General features: G+C 49.7%; 1 protein-coding gene across 1 annotated transcript in view; it reads left to right on the top strand.

Moving 5' to 3' along the window:
- TNRC6A (trinucleotide repeat containing adaptor 6A) overlaps positions 1-9,025 on the top strand; it is a 101,702-nt gene extending 92,677 nt beyond the window's left edge. Inside the window, exons 21-25 of the mRNA XM_040635208.1 lie at positions 1,411-1,518; positions 2,978-3,199; positions 5,525-5,595; positions 6,317-6,456; positions 6,900-9,025. Coding sequence (XP_040491142.1) covers positions 1,411-1,518; positions 2,978-3,199; positions 5,525-5,595; positions 6,317-6,456; positions 6,900-7,275 — 917 coding nt within the window. The 3' untranslated portion in view covers positions 7,276-9,025. The remainder of the gene's footprint in view (positions 1-1,410; positions 1,519-2,977; positions 3,200-5,524; positions 5,596-6,316; positions 6,457-6,899) is intronic.
- Positions 9,026-19,715: the final 10,690 nt, after the last annotated feature.

Genomic DNA, 19,715 nt, shown 5'->3' with positions numbered 1-19,715 from the left:
TTCCCATAGGTGATTCTTTGCCACTTTAAAGATGATGAGGATTTGTTATCACTTGTTACGGTAAACACATGTAGTCACTTAATTATCCCAAAGGACCAACAAATATTTGCTTTCTAGGAATTGTAGTAGCAACTGAAATGTTGTTACATACTTTATAACAAGTTTCAGATCACACAGATATCACAAGTTGTGATTATTAAGAAATGGGTGTTTCATATAAAAGATGTTACATTAATCATTCATTTATACACTCTTGTTGTTAAAGGACTTTTGTGTGGAGAAGCAATTTACCGTTCTTTGTCTCTCCAAAAGTGAAAAATTAGGACCCCTTGAGGGGTCCCTCCAGTTCAGAAGCACTTTTAATAGGTTATCAAATATAGTCATCCTACCACCTACCATATAGTTTTCCCTCACTCCAGTCATTTAAAGTATTCTCTGCGTGCACCTGAAGGAAGGGAAGGGAGGAAGGAAAATACTTTGTTTCCATTCGAAACCTACCTCCTCCTATTCCTCTGAACAGTTAGCATTTTACGTTAAATATGTGATTTTGTTAACAGGTGGTTGGGTGTATCACAGCGGCAAGGAAAGAGTCCTCCTCATTCTAAAGTGGCTGAGTTTAACAGACAGCTATGTAGAAGGAGTTAAAGTGCCCGCTGCTTTCCCAGCAGGACAGCGGGGACAGAGCCAAGGGTAGAGCCTCACAGCCTTGTATGTGGCTAATGGAAGAATCCGGCGGCTTGCAGAAACGGGCTTCTTGTTTGTGGAAGATTGTCAGGAGAGGAGTTTAGATTTGATGTTAGAAGACATGAACCATTGGGGGTTTTGAGTGGAAGTCTTGCCACTGAAGGCAGGTGGTCTGACAGTGGGGAGCAGATGAGACGGAGTGGGAAGCCAGGCCGGAGCTATTACAGATCCAGATGACAGTCCAGCCTGCAGCAGGGCGAGTGGTCGAGGGGGGTTCGAAAAAAGGGAAAAGCCTGGCTTTGGGAGGCTGCTGTGGGGCGTGATGGAGGGCGAGAGCCTGCTGGTGCTGGTGCCAGGTTCCCCCGGGGGGAGGGATTGTGGTGAGAAGTTGCTGGAGTTCAGTCAGGGGTTGGGGGCAGGAGGAGGTAGGCTGCCTCCTGGAGCCCTGACTGGGACCCGGAGCCAGTGTGGTCTCGGGGTGTCAGGCAGAGGAGGGCAGCTACCTCCCTGAGCCACGGTCAGAGCAGTGAACAGGCCTTCTGGGTGCGCTGTTGTGAAGGCAGGAAGGGAGGTGCAGTCATGGGCACCGTCCCCCCGACCCCAGCATCCGTTTCCTTTCTCGTGGCTCACTGTTACGTTGCAGCCTCACTGGAAGCTTCTGCTTACTCATCAAGTGCCATGGCTCTTGCTCTGGGAATGACTAATTGGGCTCTTCCCCCCACATAGGGTCATCCTCATCCTTGAACACCACGCTGCCTTCAACTAGTGCCTGGTCATCCATTCGTGCCTCCAACTACAACGTTCCCCTCAGCAGTACAGCACAAAGCACTTCAGGTGAGCCACGTTCTGGGCCAGCCGAGGCCGTCAGAGGGACGGGGTTGTCAGCACCGGGGCTGGCACTCTTGTATGGAACCCTCTTCTCTTTATCTGAAGTCTTCTCAGGGAGGTAGGAGAATATATTTCTGAGCCTGGGAAAATACTTGTAACACCATTTGTCCGTTTTTAAAATTGACTAGACCCAGCAGTCTTTTCTAAAGCAATCCCCTTTTGCTGAGCCACTCTCTCTTGTCTGAGAGCCAGCGCATTAAATGCAACTTCATTTGAAGCAGTTCTCAAATGAAGCAGCTTTTATTTTTGTAATTTCCAATCCTTTGCAGACTGATACTTCTGTAAAGTATAGCAAACCTGACCTTGGAATTGCCAGAAAAGCAATCACGTTCGTGGGAGCCGTGGCCATGTCCGATTGCTGTCTGCTTACAAACGCTCGCTCTGAGTTTCTGTACTTGTTCTGTCAGAGACCAGTGGGAACCTGTGTGGTGACCAGTCTTCCGACCACACTTTGAGTCTCGCTGACTTAAAGGACATATACTTCATGAATCAAGTAGAAACATAGTGACAAAAGTTACAAAATTTTGCATCCACTTCTGCCCCCTCATGGTTTTTTAGGATTATTTTAAACAAGTTAACTGTGTGCCTGATCCCTGCACACCCCCATTGCCATGAGGCAGCACATGTCAGGAAGTGAGCTTTCTTCTTCTTCCTTCTTCTTCTTCTCCTTCCTTCTTTCCTTCCTTCCTTCCTTCCTTCCTTCCTTCCTTCCTTCCTTCCTTCCTTCCTCCCTCCCTCCCTCCCTCCCTCCCTTCCTCCTCCTCCTTCTTCCTTCTTCTTTCTTTCTTTTTTTTTTTTTAAGGCAGGCCTGGCTATGCACAGAACCCATAGGCAAGTTGCTTAACCTCTCCGACCTTGGCAGGATGTGTGTCAGGACTAGAGCTAGTAAGCACCAAGTGCCCACCATTCTGGCGCTCGGCACAGAGAGGTTCCCGGTGAACGCTGCTGTGAGGACTCCCTGCGTTGGGGCTTCTTTCGTGGTCCTTTTTCCTGTGTGTAAAGCAGAGAGTTCTAAAACCTATTTAATGACCTGTGTGATGATCTCAGGTGACTGAGTTACGGTCATAGCAGTGCGAGTCCCAATTGCTGTTCGAGAGCAATTGAAAGCAGTGTGTTTTGTTTTGATGTCGATTGCAGTATGGTTTTGTACACTGGGCTAAGAATTTCGTTACGTCTTGAAATTTTTAATAACAGACAAATGGTTTGAGTGTTTTGAGTCAAGGGAGCAATTTCCTTTTGGCTTTTGTGGGGGGTTTTAGCAGTTTGAGTTGGGGATTTTTAATAGAGCCTTCTTTTTGGTTGATTTGCTTTTTGTGGGAGAATGGGTGCTGTCATTTAAATTTTCTCTTTTCTAAAAACATTATTTCTTCCCCCGTTCTCTGCTGTGTTTTTTTCCTGTGAGTAGCCAGAAATAGTGATTCCAAATTGACATGGTCTCCTGGTTCAGTTACAAACACCTCTCTGGCTCATGAGCTGTGGAAGGTCCCTTTACCACCTAAAAACATCACTGCTCCGTCCCGCCCACCTCCGGGACTGACTGGTCAGAAGCCACCCTTGTCTACGTGGGATAACTCTCCCCTTCGTGTAGGTGGAGGATGGGGAAATTCTGACGCCAGGTACACCCCAGGTAAGACAAGCACAGTGCTCGGGATGGCTTCTTGGGGTTTCTTTGCTGAACAGGAACAAGTACGCACAATTGTCTCACAGGCCTATGCGTTACCCACTACAAAGTAGGATTCAAACTTAGACACGCGTCTCCCAGCACATTGCCATCTTCTGCAATTTCTAGGTCTTTGTGAGTCTTAAATTTTACTTGAAATTGTTCCTGGTTTACTTAAGAACATGTGAGTGACCAAAGCCACACAGAGTCAGTAGTCAGGTTAATGGAATGGACGTCATGTCTCTTCCGGAAGTTCCCCAGAGCCCGTCTGGGAACGTCTGCTCACTTCCTGCTCGTGGCAGGCGCGCAGAGTAGCACCGTGCCGTGGGGAGAGGCTGCGGAAGGTGGGAGCAGCCCGGCTCGGCTTTGAAGAAGGGGTTCTGTTTGGGTGGAAGCTTGGCCTATATACTTCAGGCGATCCTACCGAGTATTGTTTCAGCCGGGACGTGTGAGAGCGGAAGGAGGTACTGGTAGTTAACCGTGCGGGGCCGGCAGTCCCAGGAAAACCGCCCCCATGTCCCCTCCCTCCCTGCTCCTCCTGCACGTGACTGGCCCTGGATTCAGACTGGGGTTGTGTCCCCGCCCTGACACACACACAGATTGAACTAGCCGTCTACCAGTTCTACCAGTAAATACGGTCTTGGTCTTCGGTCTCCTTAGTCCCGGAGCTGTAGCTGACTTTCTCATCTCTAGGCTGAAAATAGTAAAACTTGATAGCGATGTCTGATCTTTAGACAGGTGATTGGCTAAAAGAAAGCTCGGTAGTTTCCTTTGGGGGAAAGTTTTAAGGGAGAGGGTGTGGAGTTTTAATTCCATGGAGGGATCCAGGCTACTAAATGCTCATGAATGTAGTCGGTGTCCTGTGTGAGTGGCTCTGTCGGGCCCCAGGCACTTCTGGGTGCCAGCCAAGAGGCCGGCAGTAGTGCGCAGCGGCAGGAGAGAATGCGGTGCTCAGGAGGTTGGTGGGACCGAGTAAGGGCAGCCCAGCAAAGCAGAGAGGACACGTATGCTAAGGCGAGCAGCCCGGGCAGGCACAAGCGCTCCTTGTTGGAGTTGCTGGAGACTTGGGGGTGGGGTGAGCCAGTGCAGGAGAGATGAGGGGCAGAGCCGTGTCACAGAGCCATGTCACAGAGCCGTAGTGCTCAGGCGTGCTGACGTGCGGTGAGGGTCCTCGGGTACTCCTAGGAATGACTGGCTCATGAAGTCGCGCTGCCGGGAGCGCGGGCCCCTGGAGCTGAGCAGGAGGGCCACTGTCGGAGCTCCTCGGGAGCCAGACAGACACGGAAGTGTCTGGGCGATGGCAGGCTTGCTCTTTCCGGTTGAAGTCCAGTGGACACACAGCATTACGGTAGTTTCAGAAGTGTGACACAGCGATTGAGCAGGTCTCTCCATGACGCTGTGCTCGCCACAAGTGTAGCTACCATCTGTCCCCACACATTATTCCAGTACCATCGACTGTATTCCCGACGCTGAACCCTTTCCTCCCTGTGTCTTACCCATTCTAGAACTGGAAGCCTGTACCTCCCTCTCCCCTTCCCATTTTGTCAACTCCTCACCCCCTACCCTTGCCCCAGCAACCATCAGTCTGTTCTCTGTATTTATAGGTCTGATCTGGCTTTGTTCGTTCGTTTGTTTTATTTTTTTTAATTCATACAAGTGAAATCGTACGGTATTTGCTTTCTCTGTCTGACATATTTCAGTTAGCATAATACCTTCTAGGTCCATCCGTGTTGTCACATGAGGCAAGATCTCATCGTTTTTTTGTGGCTGAGTAATACTCCATCGCGTATCTGTGCCACGTTTTCCTTTCCATATTTGTCTGTTGATGGACACTGATTGCAAGCTTTTCAGTCCCCTTAGAGCTTCACACCCTGTGAGACACGCACGCAGTCAACAGACCGTACCTTAGATAATAGCAAATGGAGGCCTTTCCCCAGAGCTACCATTTTGAGATAGTTTTAGCTTTATAAATGAAAAGATGGAAAAGGGATATGCCCTTTTGTGGCTCCCTAGCCTGCTGTGTGATGAGCTGGGGGCTGTCTGAGCTCACTCTCCCCAGAGGCAGAGCCACTTGCCCCAGGAAGTCATGCCTGGTCAGAGCTGGTGCGAGTGGCACTCGGAGCCGCGGGGGAAATTACCCCACGTAGACGTGCAGGCGGGTGGGAGGGCAGGGGGGACGCCAGGGGCCCCTGCGTGCCTCCTGCGCGACTGTCACTTGACTAGGATGTGTTTGTCCTAAGTGTCATTCGGGCCACAGTTGTGGAAAACTGACTTGCCCTGCTTTGTCCTTAGGTTCCAGCTGGGGTGAGAGCAGCTCAGGGAGAATAACAAATTGGCTTGTTCTAAAGAACCTTACACCTCAGGTAAGAATGTCAGGCATCCTGGCCAATAGGCACGCGCCAGGGAGCACGGGAACAGAGGGTTCCAGTCTTGTTTGAGAGGAGCTTCTACCCAGGCCTACCTAGTGCTACCGAGTAGACGTCAAGGCCGGGCCGAGGAAGGAACAGGATGATCTCTGGATGCCTCAGGCAGGCTGTGGTCTGACCCAGCTTGTTCACACTATAAACTGTGCACGGAGCTGACCAAAATAGCTTCCTTGGTCTCGCTGCAGAGACGCTGACTGAGTAGGTCCGGGCGAGGATCGGGGTCTGCACTTTCATGCAGGTGGTCCTTGTACTGCAGTTGAGAAACCCTGGTCTGCCCTTGTAGATGAGAACATCTCCTTAGGCCCCGGACCACCCCTCCTCTGGAGGCTGGATGTTAAGAGCCCACCCCCTCCTCTCCCAGGGAGCAGTGCCTTGATGAGTCCTGTCCTCAGGGCAGGGAAGAGAGAAGACATGAAGCCACAACAGGGGCATGGCTAACTAAGGAAGTGGGGATCTGGGGAGTGTCCAGGAGTCTAGAGGCCACAGAGGTACGGCTCTGGGACCAGTGGAGGTGGGGAGGGGGGCACTGGGCCCCGGCACAGCAGTGAAGAACCTCGGGCAGGAAAGAGAGGAGCAGAGTCCCAGCCTGGGACGCCCTCGCCGGATGGTCCTCGTGACGGCTTGTCTAATCGGCGGCTCCCCACGCTCTGTCTCCTAGATCGATGGCTCAACTCTGCGTACTCTGTGCATGCAGCATGGCCCACTGATAACATTCCACCTGAACCTCCCACATGGAAATGCTTTGGTCCGTTACAGTTCAAAAGAAGAGGTAGTGAAGGCACAAAAGTCTCTGCACATGTAAGTTGGCCCTCGGGTGCGAGACACCTGGATAATGCCCTTGTGATTGGAAGAGTTCGGGGGTCCCTTGTGTGTGGAAGCACAGCCGATGACACTGTGTCATCTCCAGGCCAGCGTGTGGGGTCCTGCCGTAAGAGGGCTGCTTCGTAAGGCGGCAACCTCGCTCTGTCTTGGGTTCCAAGGTCAGTACTCCTAAGAGGAAGCATCGCTCCTCAAAATGGCCGTAGAAAATCTAGAACCTAGACACCACATGTGACAACCACACATGTGGGGTAGGTTTTGCTCTGGGTCCTGGAGAACCCTGAGCCAGGCGTGTCACCGCCACGCCCCTCGGCCCCGTCCCCCTCGGCTTTTGAGCTGAGGCTGAGTGCTCCCATCACCTCCAGTCAGACCCTTGAGACACCCTGAGTCTTCACCGCGTCCCCTGTGTCTCTTCCCTCCAGGTGTGTATTGGGGAACACTACTATTCTTGCTGAGTTTGCCAGTGAAGAGGAGATCAGCCGTTTCTTTGCACAAAGTCAGTCTCTGACCCCTTCTCCCGGCTGGCAGTCTCTCGGGTCCAGCCAGAGCCGGCTGGGCTCCCTCGACTGTTCCCACTCGTTCTCCAGCCGGACCGATCTCAATCACTGGAATGGTGCTGGGCTGTCGGGAACTAACTGTGGAGACCTTCACGGCACTTCACTCTGGGGGACCCCACATTATTCCACAAGCCTGTGGGGTCCTCCCAGCAGCAGCGACCCCCGGGGAATTAGCAGCCCATCCCCCATTAATGCTTTTCTTTCTGTTGACCACCTGGGTGGGGGTGGAGAGTCCATGTAACGTGTAGATGTAGACTCACGAACTGTGACCTCAAGAAGCGAAAGAAAGGAGCACTAAGTTGGGCTCGCCGCCTGCAGCCAGGGGCCACCTGTGGGAACAGCTCTTCTCTGCACATTTTCCACTTTGTTTTCCCTGAAACATATCAGTTTGAATACTTGAATCATGCAGGCCAATATTATAATGTGAAAAGGTATCTATCTATTTACACTCCCAAATAGCGCCATACATGCTAAACCGTATAGAATGAGCTCACTTGTGTATATTCATCATGTTTAGCCTTTGGGTTCTTTTTTTTTTTCCTCCCCACCCCTTCCCCCCTTCCCTTCCCTGTTTCCCTCCCCATCCCTCTCCCCTTGTTTTCCTTTTTTTTTTTCTCTCTTTTTTTTTTCTTCCTTTTTTTGCAAAACCATTTTTTTGGGCTGATAATGTATGAGCTTTTAACTTTGCACTGAATGATGTTCTCTCGTCTAATCGGCAATATGGGGGGGCAGCTGTTCCAGTGTAAATGTTTACTCAAGGATGTTCTTAAAGGTGTGCGCTCTCTACTATGCCTTGATGTTTGCCTACCTTACTGTGGTGTCGTGGAGTTTAAAAGACCGAGTTCTGATGCTGACTTAGGACTATAAATGAAAGTATTGCACCAGTGTTTTCATGTTCTAAAACTAAAGAATTTCGCTCTGCAGTTTGAAAAACTGTGGCCACAGCTGTGACTTGCAGCCCCCCTGCCACCCAGGACGGGCCCTGCACTTTGAATAGGCTTTCCATTTTGTTTTGAAGGTTCCCACGGTGAACCTTCTTGTTTACAGATTTTTTTGTTTGTTTTTTGAGAAAAAAAAATGTTTACTCTTCCATCATTTAAAAAAAATTTAAAAGACAAAAAAAAAAAAAAAAAAACAATGGAGGATGATTTACAAGATGCTTTCTATCTCTGGGAAAAAGGAGCAGCATTTGGCCATGTTCTTTTGTTTTCTATTCCTGTCCTAAATCCAAGAGCATGGTTCTCAGGAAAACCAGTTCCCCAGTTAGGAAAAAAAAAAAATTTTAAAAATAAAAAAATAAAAAAAAAATCTCCTTGTAGTTTCTTACAGGAAAAAACAAAACCCCGACTTTTAGCACTGATACTACGTATTGCTCTGTTAAAGAATTTTCTCTGCCAAAAAAAAAAAAAAAAGAAAAAGAAAAAAAAAAAACGCTTAAAGCTGGAGTTGACATTCTGCTTTCAGATGCTGTCTTTTTAATAGTGAGTGATGATGGTTTGCTAATAATCAATAGGTGATAATTTTTTGTAACCCCATCAAGTGGCTCTCTCTGTTTCTGCTCTCCTGTGACTGTGTTAACGTTGAACTGTGTACCTTAAAGCCGAAATCAGTAACTATGCATACTGTAGCCAAGGTATTGGGCTTACAGAATTGTTCGTTGTATAAAGAAAATTTTAAATGTTGTTGGAAACTAACGAGTTACACCATTTTTAAACTTACTTTCTCCTCGCCCCCTTTTTTTGCCCACAAATGGTATTATAATGCTTGCTTAGTCAAAGAAGACGGGCCAAACAAGGGTAAACATTTTAACAGCGCCGAATTTGCCATCATTTCATTGCCTTGATCTAACTGTTTGTGTCCTAAGATGCAGAAGAAGTCAGTGGCTTTTAACTGTTTACAAATAGAATGTGATTGTAAAATGTACAGTTTGGTTGTGTTTGAATTATGAAATCCCTCCCGATATAATAAACCATGACTTTTTGGCTGCTCAACATTAATTGTCTCTTTTTTGTGAATTTCTTTGTACGCTCTTTTTTACAATGAACGTTTCAACGTTGCTGTATATGAGGGTCCTCATAGAGCAACCGAGTACAAATCTAAGCAAATATTTGAACATTCTATCCGAACTTCTCCACAATTTCACCCTGAAATAATGTGAGAACAATGGGAAACTGTAGCTTGCTCCTTCCTGCCCGCTCTGAGCGTCTTTGGGATCTTGTTGCTCAAAGCTCGCCTGTGACTTCATCTGCCCCACCATTTGTGCCCATCTCAAGCCTCAGCAAGAGACCATTTGGAACATGAAGCTTAATGACTTGCCAGTGTTCTAGTGTTAAACTCTCATACCTCTGTTACAAAATGAGAAATGCCACAACCTGGACTGGCCTTTTCCTTCCCCTTCACGGCCCTCCCTCCTGACCACGGGAGTTCTGGGGCAAAACCTGTGTGTGCATCCCAGTGTATGACTTCAAATCCTGCTCCGGCTTGCCAGGTGTGAGCTCATGTTGGACACCTTCCTATAAGCAAATGTTGTTCAATGCATTCAATGTATATTGACTTCCATACTGGTTTTTCCAAAAACCAAAGGTAGCTTTGAAAAACCACGTTTGGAAATGTTTGGAACGTTAAGCTGATTGACCTTTTGGGGCTTTGAGTAGTATATAATTGAATTCATAACTGCGTTAATTGTATTGTTAAAGTGTTTGGGAGTTTTTTGCGCTTGTTATGTGGAAATAAAGTGTTTGATTTAAAAAATTAAAAAGTGGTTTTGATTTTTGCCTCGTCCTTAAATCCTTACAACTCTGTTCCCTAAGTGGCCGTGGGACTCCTAAGTCCACCGTAATCTCTCTTAGCTGCTCGGGCCGTTATTCTGACCTCCACGTTCACGTGGCCACATGGCCTCGAGTCGCTGACCGCCTGCGGGAGGCGGTTTAGACGCTTTCTACGTCGGGTCATGCATTATTCCCAAGTACAGCTCACAACAGCCACGCGGCTCCCGCACCCCCGGATGCGTGCTGGGCTTGGCATTGCTGCCGGGCTCGGCTTACCCGCGTGCGCTGTCCCCAGCACGAGCAGGCACCTCTGTCCCACCTCTGTCCCACCCCCACCGTGGCCGCTTGCTACAGGATCGGGCACTGGGCCAGGCCACTGGGGTGAGCCACGTGCTCAGATGGGTGGTAGATGCTGGGTAAATCCTGGAAGGAATGACAGCTGGTCCCCTGTTGACATTTGAAAACCAAACATCGCGATAGTGCCACTTGTTGAACTGGGTGCACCAGGGAAAGTCAAGGTGAAGTTACTGATGGCGGGGGGGGGGGGGGGGGTCAAATCCAGATTAAAGGGCACGGAGAGAACAGCGTGAAGATGGGTTGGGGTCAAGGGGCAGATGTTTGGATCAACAACAAATGGAGGTCGCACTGAGCAAGTTGGCTCGCTGTTGGGTTAAATTAGACCATTTCCGAGCATTGGAGAGTCAGTCTTCCCCCTTCGCCGAAGCTTACGTCATTTCCTGCGGAGCCTTTGATGCCAGATGCGGGCAGTGGGGTCACTGGGCCAGAGCCAGAATCCCAGTGAGCTTTGGGGGTCCCTCCAGCCAGCCAGCCCTGGGCCCCGCTGGCTTCCTGCCCATCCTCCAGCGTTTCTGACCCTTGCCGCCTTGTCAACTTTGGTTGCCCTGTTGGTGAGGGCTGGCTGCTCCTCTCCCGCTTCCGGCCCCCTCCCCCCCACCATGCAAGACTTGCTGAGGAAAACAGAATTGGTCCATATTCAGGTGTGGGAGAGACACAGTTTCCCCAGTGGTGCAAGGACCAGCCCAAGTTCCTGCTCTGGAGCTCCAAGGGGCCAAGTGTAGGGGTGGGGGGGTGGTGTAGGAACCTGGGGAGGGAAACGGGGACTGAGTCATCCTGCTGTCCTAGAAAGGCAGCCAGCTGGGTGGTGTGTGCGAATGGTGGTTGGGGAAAGAGGCTGAGCCAGAGAGGGGCTTGCAGCGAGAGCCCGACAGACCCTGGCAGAGTACAGGCCTGGTGAGCACGGCCAGGTGAGGGGAGTGCAAGCTGCCCAGAGGAGCCAGACCTGGAAGAGCAGGGAACGGGGTTTCTGGAAACCAGAAGCGGAGGGAGGGTACACAGGAAGTTCCAAATCCAGATTGAGAGTGGAGTTTCAGAATAAACAAGATGGAATCTGGGATGGTTAATTTTGTGTGTCAGTCTGGCCAGGCCACGGCCAAGTACTGTTCTGGAAGTTTCTGTGGGGGTGTTTTTGGATGAGATTGACATTTAAATCAGTGGACTTTGAGTAGGGCAGATTGTCCTCCATGTGGGTGGGCCTCATCCAATCAGTTGAAGGCCTGACTAGAACAAAAAAGGCTGCCCTCCCCTGAGCAAGAGGGAAGTGCGGGCAGTAGACAGGCTTTGGACTTGAACTGCACCACCTTCCTGGAGCTCCTGCGCCTGGACTACCCAGCAGGTTCTGAACTTGCCAGTCTTTGTAATCATGTGAGCCAATACCTTCAAATAGATCTCTTTCTCTCTCTATGTACATATTCTGTTGTTTCTGATTTTGTGGAGAACCTTGACAAATGAATCCCAGAGTGAGACTGTTCTCATAAGAGAAAGCCGCTGAGCGTGTGGACACCGGGTCGGTAACCACTTCTGAATCCCTGCATGTAGAGTCGTGAGGAAAACAGTACTTAGCAAAACGGAAACTATTTCAAGTGGGCTGTGGCTTCTGGAAAAGATGGATTGTGTTTTTGTCTTTATTGTTCTGTCCCCACTCCAAGAGCATTTACTTCTTTTTTTTTTTTTTAAGATGTATTTATTTTAGAGAGAGAGAGCACATGAGCGGGAGGGGTGGACGGAGGAGAGACAATCTCAAGGAGACTCCACACAGAGCGCAGAGCCTGACACGGGGCTCCATCTCACGACCCTGAGATCATGACCTGAGGTGAAACCAAGACTCAGGCACTTAACCAACTGCACCATCCAGATGACCCTACTTCTCCATTTAAAAATTTTTTTTTATTTTTAAGTCATCTCTATACCCAGTGTGGGGCTCGAACCACAACCCCGAGATCGAGTTGCACGCTCCACCAACTGAGCCAGCCGGACGCCCCCACTTCCCCTTTGGTAATAACAGCTTTACTGAGATACAATTCACATGCCATACAACTCCCCCACTGAGACTGTATACACCAGCCACAAAGTTTGTGCCCTCCTGGCTTCAGTCGAGTTTAGGACATTTCCATCGTTCTCCCCATTAGAGCACTGGTTCTGCATTTTCTCTCCAACCACCCAGCCCCAGGCAAATACTAATCCACTCTGTCTCTATAGCTCTGCCTCTTCTGGAGCTTCATATAAACCCTCTATGTCCTACATTGTGTAGCCTTCTGTCTGGCCGAGCACAAGTTCCACGGAGCGTCGTGTTTTCCAGGTTTATCCACACTGTGACATGGGTCGTACGTCCTTGCTTTGATTGCTGAACAATATTCCATTGTATGGATGGACCACGTTGTGTCTATCCATTCATCCGTTTACGGGCGTTTGGTTTGTTTCCACTTCTTGGCCGTCGTGAATAACGCCGCGCTGAACCTTCGCAGACAGTGTGTGTGAGCGCGTTAGCTTCCTGGGAGAACGTGGTTGTCTGTTTTGTGACCATGTGGTTCACGGCAGGTGCACAGTCACCGTGCAGGGCACGAATGCTTGTACGCGGTACGTCATATTCCGAGTCCGCTTCTTCAGCTGTAGGCATACGAGCTGAGTCTATCGTTCCGAAATCCAGAAAGCGCTGGAAACCGGAGGCTCTTTGGTAAGTTTGTAGCAAACCATTTGGTGCAAAACTGACTGGAGGCTCTTCACTGGTATTATTTATAGCGTGAAAAGTTCTAGGTCTCACCGCAGAAATAGTGATGTGCTTGATGATGGAGAATTGCCAGAGTCCCCACCAGTGTTCTGTCAAATACAGGAAGAGTAACAACAATGGCATCATCACCACCACTCCCAATAATAATAAAGGTGTTATCTTTACAGAACTGAGATGAAATGGAGTCTTCCAAATCCAGCCCCAAGAGTTTGGGATGAGGATAAAGCCCACCTCCGGGGTGATGTTGCAGGGACTTAGAGGAGGACCGTGTTGAGAGTGGCCATTGTTGGGGCTCCTGGGTGGCCCTGTCGGTGAAGCATCTGCCTTTGGCTCAGGTCATGATGCCAGGGTCCTGGGATCGAGTCCTGCATCGGGCTCCCTGCTCAGCGGGGAGTCTGCTTCTCCCTCTGCCTCTGCCCTCCCCCTACTTGTGTGCTCTCTGTGTCAAATAAATGAAAATAAAATTTTGAAAAAAAGAAAGAGTGGCCACTGTGGCAATCACGGCATTTGGTGTAAGGTGGGCAGAAGCTCCCATCTTGAGGAATTTCACAATCCGCTGGGGAGGGTGGTGAAGGCACGTGGCAGGGATTTTAGAACTGAGTCCAGAATGCCAAGCAACAAGTAAAATGAGTAAACTGAGGCTTCCAGACATTTATGTGCCTGGTCCAAAGTCACATGGCTGCTGAGCAAGGGATTTGAACCTGCAGCTGCCCGACTTCAGAGTAGAGGTGTTGGGGAGAAGGTCAGAGGAGCCCTCTGAGCCACAGGAGCTCTGTGACCCTGCTGGTGGGAAAACGGTTTGGCAGCTTCTTAAACAGTTATACACACTGACCATGTGATCCAGCCTTTTCCCGCCTGGGTATTTACTCAAAGGAAAGGAGGAGATGTTCTACCCAGAGACTTGGGTTGTTCTTAGCCCTTTACTTCCACTCACCCAAAACTGAAAACAGCCCAAACGTCTGTCAACATGGATAATCAAATGGTGTTATCTCCATACAGTGAAACTATCATTAAACACGATATGGATGAATCTAAAAATAATGTCAAGTGAAAAGAGCCAGAAGAAAAGAGTGCATATTGTGTAATGCTTTGGGGGACAATGGATCGTATCTTGTGATGGTTTCATAGGTGCATGCATATGGCAAGGCTCATCCATTGGACTTTTTTTTTTTTTTTAAGATTTATTTATTTATTTGAGAGACAGAGCACGTGCTCAGGGGCAGAGGGAGAGAATCTTCAAGCAGGGTCTCTGCTGAGCGCAGAGCAGGGCTCCATCCCAAGACCCTGAGATCATGACCTCGAGGACCTGAGCCCAAACCCAAGAGTCCGACACTTGACTGAATGCTCCACCCAGGTGCTCCCCATTGGACATTTTTAATGCATGGTTTGCTATGCATCAGTTATACTTTTATATAGCCCTTTTTTAAGACAAAAAAAAAGAAAAAAGAAAAAGAAAAAAAGAAAAAGAAAAGGCTCTCTTTGGCCAGTCTTGCATTATAATGTTAAAAGTACTCTTGCAAGCAACACTTATGTGACCTAAACGTTGCAGCTGTTCTGGCGGGGTGTGGCCTTGAAACTGCCCAGTCAGCCTCTGCGACAGCATAACCCTCCTTTGCTGCCGGTTCTCTAGCCCAAGGGCTGGGATTGCAGTCTTTCAGCCCGGGCCCCACGTGCCTGTAAGTGGAGAAAGTGGCCACCAGGGGGCGCACCGCGACTCTCTTTTTCAGGAAGAAGCCTTGAGAGGCTATCTAGGAGATTTAGCTAGCAGGCTTTCCCACACAATCCAACTTAAGCCTTTGAAAAAAACAAAATCAAAACGGCCAAGCAAACCACGGTCAAAAGCTTTCGTAAAGGGCCGTCCTCCGTGGACCAGCAATCCCACGTGGAGGATCCGGCCTGGAGAGAGACGCTATCCGGGCGAGAGCATTGACCACAGTGTTCACTGCAGCCCTGCTTTGGATGGAAACCTGCAAACAAGGGCAACGCCCTTCATTAAATGAATCAGAGCATTTCTTCAAGGACTGTAATGTGCATGGAATCGCCTGGGGATCTTGTTAAGATGTAGAGTCGGGGGTCACCTGGCTGGTTGAGTCCGAGCAGCCTGGGACTCTTGATCTCGGGGTCATGAGTTCAAGCCCCATGTTGGGTGTAGTGATTACTAAAAATAAAATAAATAAATAAAAATACATTTCAAAAGGTCATGCTAGAAACAAAATTTCTCCCTCTTTAAAAAAAACTCAGGCAAAGTCGGCCTTCTCAGGTGGGGGGTGTGGCTCAGGCCATGCGGATGCTGCTGGTTGGAAGGCCACGTGCTGAGGGCCCCGTGCTCCGCCAGCTGGACTGGAGACCCCAAAGCGCAGTGGCTGGAGCAAGAGAGAACTGTGGCCGCTCTGCCACTCAGCGGTCTGGCTCTAAGGAGTCCATGGCTGGTGCCCATGCGCCCTCCCTCCTTGGTGTCCTTCCTCAGCAGGGACTGCGCTCTCTGCCTCCCACGGTCAGCGCTAGCCAGTGAGAAGAGAGCGGCCGCGGGGAAAGGACCCGGATGTGGGTGCACCTGATGCTCTCGTCCCAGGAGGTGGAACTTCATGGCGCCCAGTAGGGAGGCTGTGACTTCAGATCTTTACGCTGAATGTCATGCCCCCGTGGAAAATGTGAGTGTTCTGTTACTCGAGAAGAAGGGGGGACTGGATATTGGGCAGTAACCAGCAGTATTTGTTTCAAAAAAGGGCTGGTCAAATATGAACTGTGTAGTTCATCCAAAAGCTGGAACGTTTTGCCCCCGAATCCAGAGGAAGCCATGTCAACCGCTGCGGAAGGGGGTCTCTGACGTAGGTCAGTAGGAAACGTCGCTGCGGAAGGGGGTCTCTGACGTAGGTCAGTGAGAAACGTCGCTGCGGAAGACCCCTAAGGTTGATCTCATTTTTATCGGGGCGGGGGGGGGGAATAAAATCAGTGGGTTGCACACCCATCAATGTCTACGGCGCTAGTTTTAGAAAGAGTCTGGAAGGGTTCACAGGGTACGTGTGGACCCCCGGGGGATCGTGTGCTAGGAAAGGAGTAACAGTTAGAAAATAAAGGCCTGAATCTGTCTCCTCTCCCACAAGGAGTCTGTGGACATCTGATTTCTGAGAGGGGAGGGATGTGGCCACACATTTGGGGGGGAACCCATCACAAGCTGTGTCCCAGCCAGACATTTTCCATTTCATGCTCCTAATGAGCCAGTGAGCAAAGGCAGTAGATAGATAGGCATTGGTTTTGTCTGTCCAGCAAACCCTCCCCCTTCTAGAAATCCCAACCCTATTTTCTTTCTGAACACCCCAAGGATTGTGGGGCACAAAGAGCTTGCCCGCCGTGGCCCAGGCAATTGAGTCAGGAATAGGCATGTGACTGGTGTAGACCAATAAGAATCAGGCCGAGGACTGTAAGGATGGCTGTCAAGTCTGTTGAGAAAGCTTTGTTTCTTACTGGGCTGGAAACTGAGTGGCTGTTAGCTGGGGCTTCTCAGTGATGAAGAAAAAGGCTGCTTGAGGACAGAGATAAGACAAGAAAGCACAGCTGGAGAAATCAAGCCCTGCTGACGTGCTCTGGGACCCTGGATCCTGTCGGACCTGAAGCTTTGGATGGTCCCGCTGTGTGAGCCAGTATTTTTACTTAAACTCCTTTGAGTTGGGTTTCTGTAGCTTGTACCCCAAAGAGAATTTGATGATACAACTCCTCATTGCCTGCAGGAAGGAAAGAGTTCTTTAAAAATATTTTATTTATTTATTTAGAGAAAGAGAGAGAGCATCAGAGGGGAGGAGCAGAGGGCAAGAGATTCTTAGGCAGACTCCGCACTCAGTGCAGAGCCCAACTCAGGGCTCGATCTCACGACCCTGAGATCATCACCTGAGCTGAAAATCAAGAGTTGGACATTTAACCGGTAGAGCTACCCAGGCGCCCCAAGATTTTTTAAAAATCGACTCTACCCCCAACATGGGGCTCAAACTGGACCGCAAGATTAAGAGTCACCTGCTCTTCCAACCAAGGCAGCCAGGTGCCCCAGGAAAAAAGAATTTTTTAAAATTACTGTTTGAAAGAGCAGACAGCTAGACCCAGGGAAGCCTTTCTCCTGGAAAACCCTACTAAACTTTTGCCAAAAAAAAATCAAAGTTCTCTTACGCACCCCAAGGTTCCAGGAACAGAGGAGGGAGGGTAAACATGCGGGAGAGTAAAATCCCAGTAGAGTGCGTCATAGGGAATTTATCCTACTGACAGGGGGAAGCCTTGTGAGTCCAAATTCTGGCGTGAAAGAGAGATCACGCTCCAGAGAACTTAACTAAAGATGATTTCATGAAGAGACTGTTCACTGAGATTTATGCGGCCTTAGGAGCACCAGCGAGGGCTGATGAAACACCTGTAGTCAAGCTCCAGCTCCTGGGAGCCGTTATTCCGAGGCTGAAGAGGGCTAGGGAGTAACTTGCCGAGCCATGGCCTGGAGGAATGAAGCCACGGTTCCATGAATGGAGCCCCCGGGGGGCAGTGAGGGAGCAGGGCTGGTGTGGGGCAAAGGAAAGCCCAAAAACTTCAGCTACCCTCCTCCACCCTCTGACCTCCTGCTGGTGCCTCCCACGGACCAAATGTAACTGGATGCCAGATAGCAAAGCGAGGCCAGGTGATACAGCCCGTGGCACTCAGCCTCCTGGGGCACAGAGCCCAGCAGGCAGAGCAGAAAAACGAGCTAGGGTGGGCAGTGTGGTTGAACAGTGGAGATTAACCATCTCTGGATGGTTGTGGAGGAGGAACTGGGATGGGAGTTGAGGCTAGCCTGGAAACTGGAATGGAATTAAGGCAAAACATTACAGTGGTCTGAACAAGGACTGTGGTGTAGAGACGGGGAGAAGCTAAACGCAGGAGGGAGAACCCGTGAGACTGACTTGGCTCTGTGAAGAGTGAAAGAGAGGAATCTAGGACGGCCCCTGAATTTTTGCCTTTCCAACTGCTACCATCTGGGCAGGGGTCCTAGAGGATGAGAGGGTTTTGCGGTGGAGGGGGTCTCAGAGAGTTTGGTTTGGGTCTTGGTGAGTCAAGGAACCTGGCGAACAGCCCAGTGGAGCTATCTAGTTGGCAGCTGGGTGGACATTGTATGTGGACACTGAATTTCTTCATCGTTGTATCCTTTAGGTCCTAGCCCATGGCCTGGCACATAGTAGGTAGTCAGAAAATATTTGTTAGAAGGAATGAAAGCTGGAAAGAATGACGGAGGGAGGGAGAGAGGGATGGAATGACAAGTGGATGGATGGATGGATGGATGGATGGATGGATGGATGGATGGATGGATGGATGGATGGATGGATGGATGGATGGATGGATGGATGGATGGATGGATGGATGGATGGATGGATGGATGGATGGATGGATGGATGGATGGATGGATGGATGGATGGATGGATGGATGGATGGATGGATGGATGGATGGATGGATGGATGGATGGATGGATGGATGGATGGATGGATGGATGGATGGATGGATGGATGGATGGATGGATGGATGGATGGATGGATGGATGGATGGATGGATGGATGGATGGATGGATGGATGGATGGATGGATGGATGGATGGATGGATGGATGGATGGATGGATGGATGGATGGATGGATGGATGGATGGATGGATGGATGGATGGATGGATGGATGGATGGATGGATGGATGGATAGGTGGATGGATGGGTGGAGATAGAAAGATGTATGCATGTATGTATGTATAAGGAAGAAGTCATAAGTAGAAATATCAGCTGGGGGTTTATCAGTCGGGTTGAGGGCTGATGCTGTGGAAATGGCAATGGATGTAGAGTGAGGGTTCAGGTAACACCTTCTTCTGAGAAACAGAAAGGAGCCTATGTGCCTGAGAAGGGAGAATCAGAAATTCAGAGAGGCGTGGGATGGAGGGGTGGCAGGAGAAAATGGAAACTCAGAACCTGGGGGGTGGACAGACAAGTGACCCGTGTAGACAAGTCTCCCAGGGAACTGGTCTAGAGAGAGAAAGAGGGAGAGACTGAGCGGCCACTAGAGGAAGACAAAGAGCCAGAAAGCTTCCGTGTGTTTCTGTATTCGATCATTTCGGAAACACTGAAGTGTGGCTTTCGGCTGGAAGGAGGAGCCCCTGGAGAAGGTGAGCCTAAGGGAGCCAAGGGAGAATAATGTTGCAGTGGGGCCCGGTGAGAGCAGGTCTGCCCTGCGCTCTGCTTCATCCCCAGAGTACCAAACGTGGCCTGGCACAGAGCTGCCCTTACTAAATGACTGAACCATGAATGAATTCATTCAGGACATTTTAACACTGAATGGAAGAAACAGAGCACCAATATAAATGCCATTTAAATGTAGGAATGTACTGGAAAGAGGAACCAGGACACCCAAATCCTCTCCACCTTCATAACAATGCCCTGTGGCACGTGCATGACACTGTGGAAGCCCCTCAGGCAAGGCAGGTACCCCAGCCCTGATTCTCTGGGCTTCAATCCTTGCCCTTGTCTTTCATGCTGTGATGGTTTATGTTTCTCTGTAAGAATATGGTTATAGAAAGACTTTTATGCTTTTTTAAAAAAGAATTTATTTATTTGAAAGAGAAAGTGCACACATGAGTTGGGGGGGAGAGCAGAGGGAGGGAAGCAGGCTCCCCACTAAGGAGGGAGCTCCATGCAACGCAGGGCTCGATCTCAAGACCCTGGGATCATGACCTGAGCTGAAGGCAGACGCTTAACCGACTGAACCACCCAGGTGTCCCTAGAAGAATTATGTTTACATTAAAATCCTCAAAGTAAGGGCACCTGGGTGGCTCAGTTGGTTGAGTG

This window comes from Ursus maritimus, unplaced genomic scaffold, assembly GCF_017311325.1.
Source record: "Ursus maritimus isolate PB19 unplaced genomic scaffold, ASM1731132v1 scaffold_2, whole genome shotgun sequence".
Taxonomy (NCBI): domain Eukaryota; kingdom Metazoa; phylum Chordata; class Mammalia; order Carnivora; family Ursidae; genus Ursus; species Ursus maritimus.
This window is presented reverse-complemented; position numbering and strand designations above follow the sequence as displayed.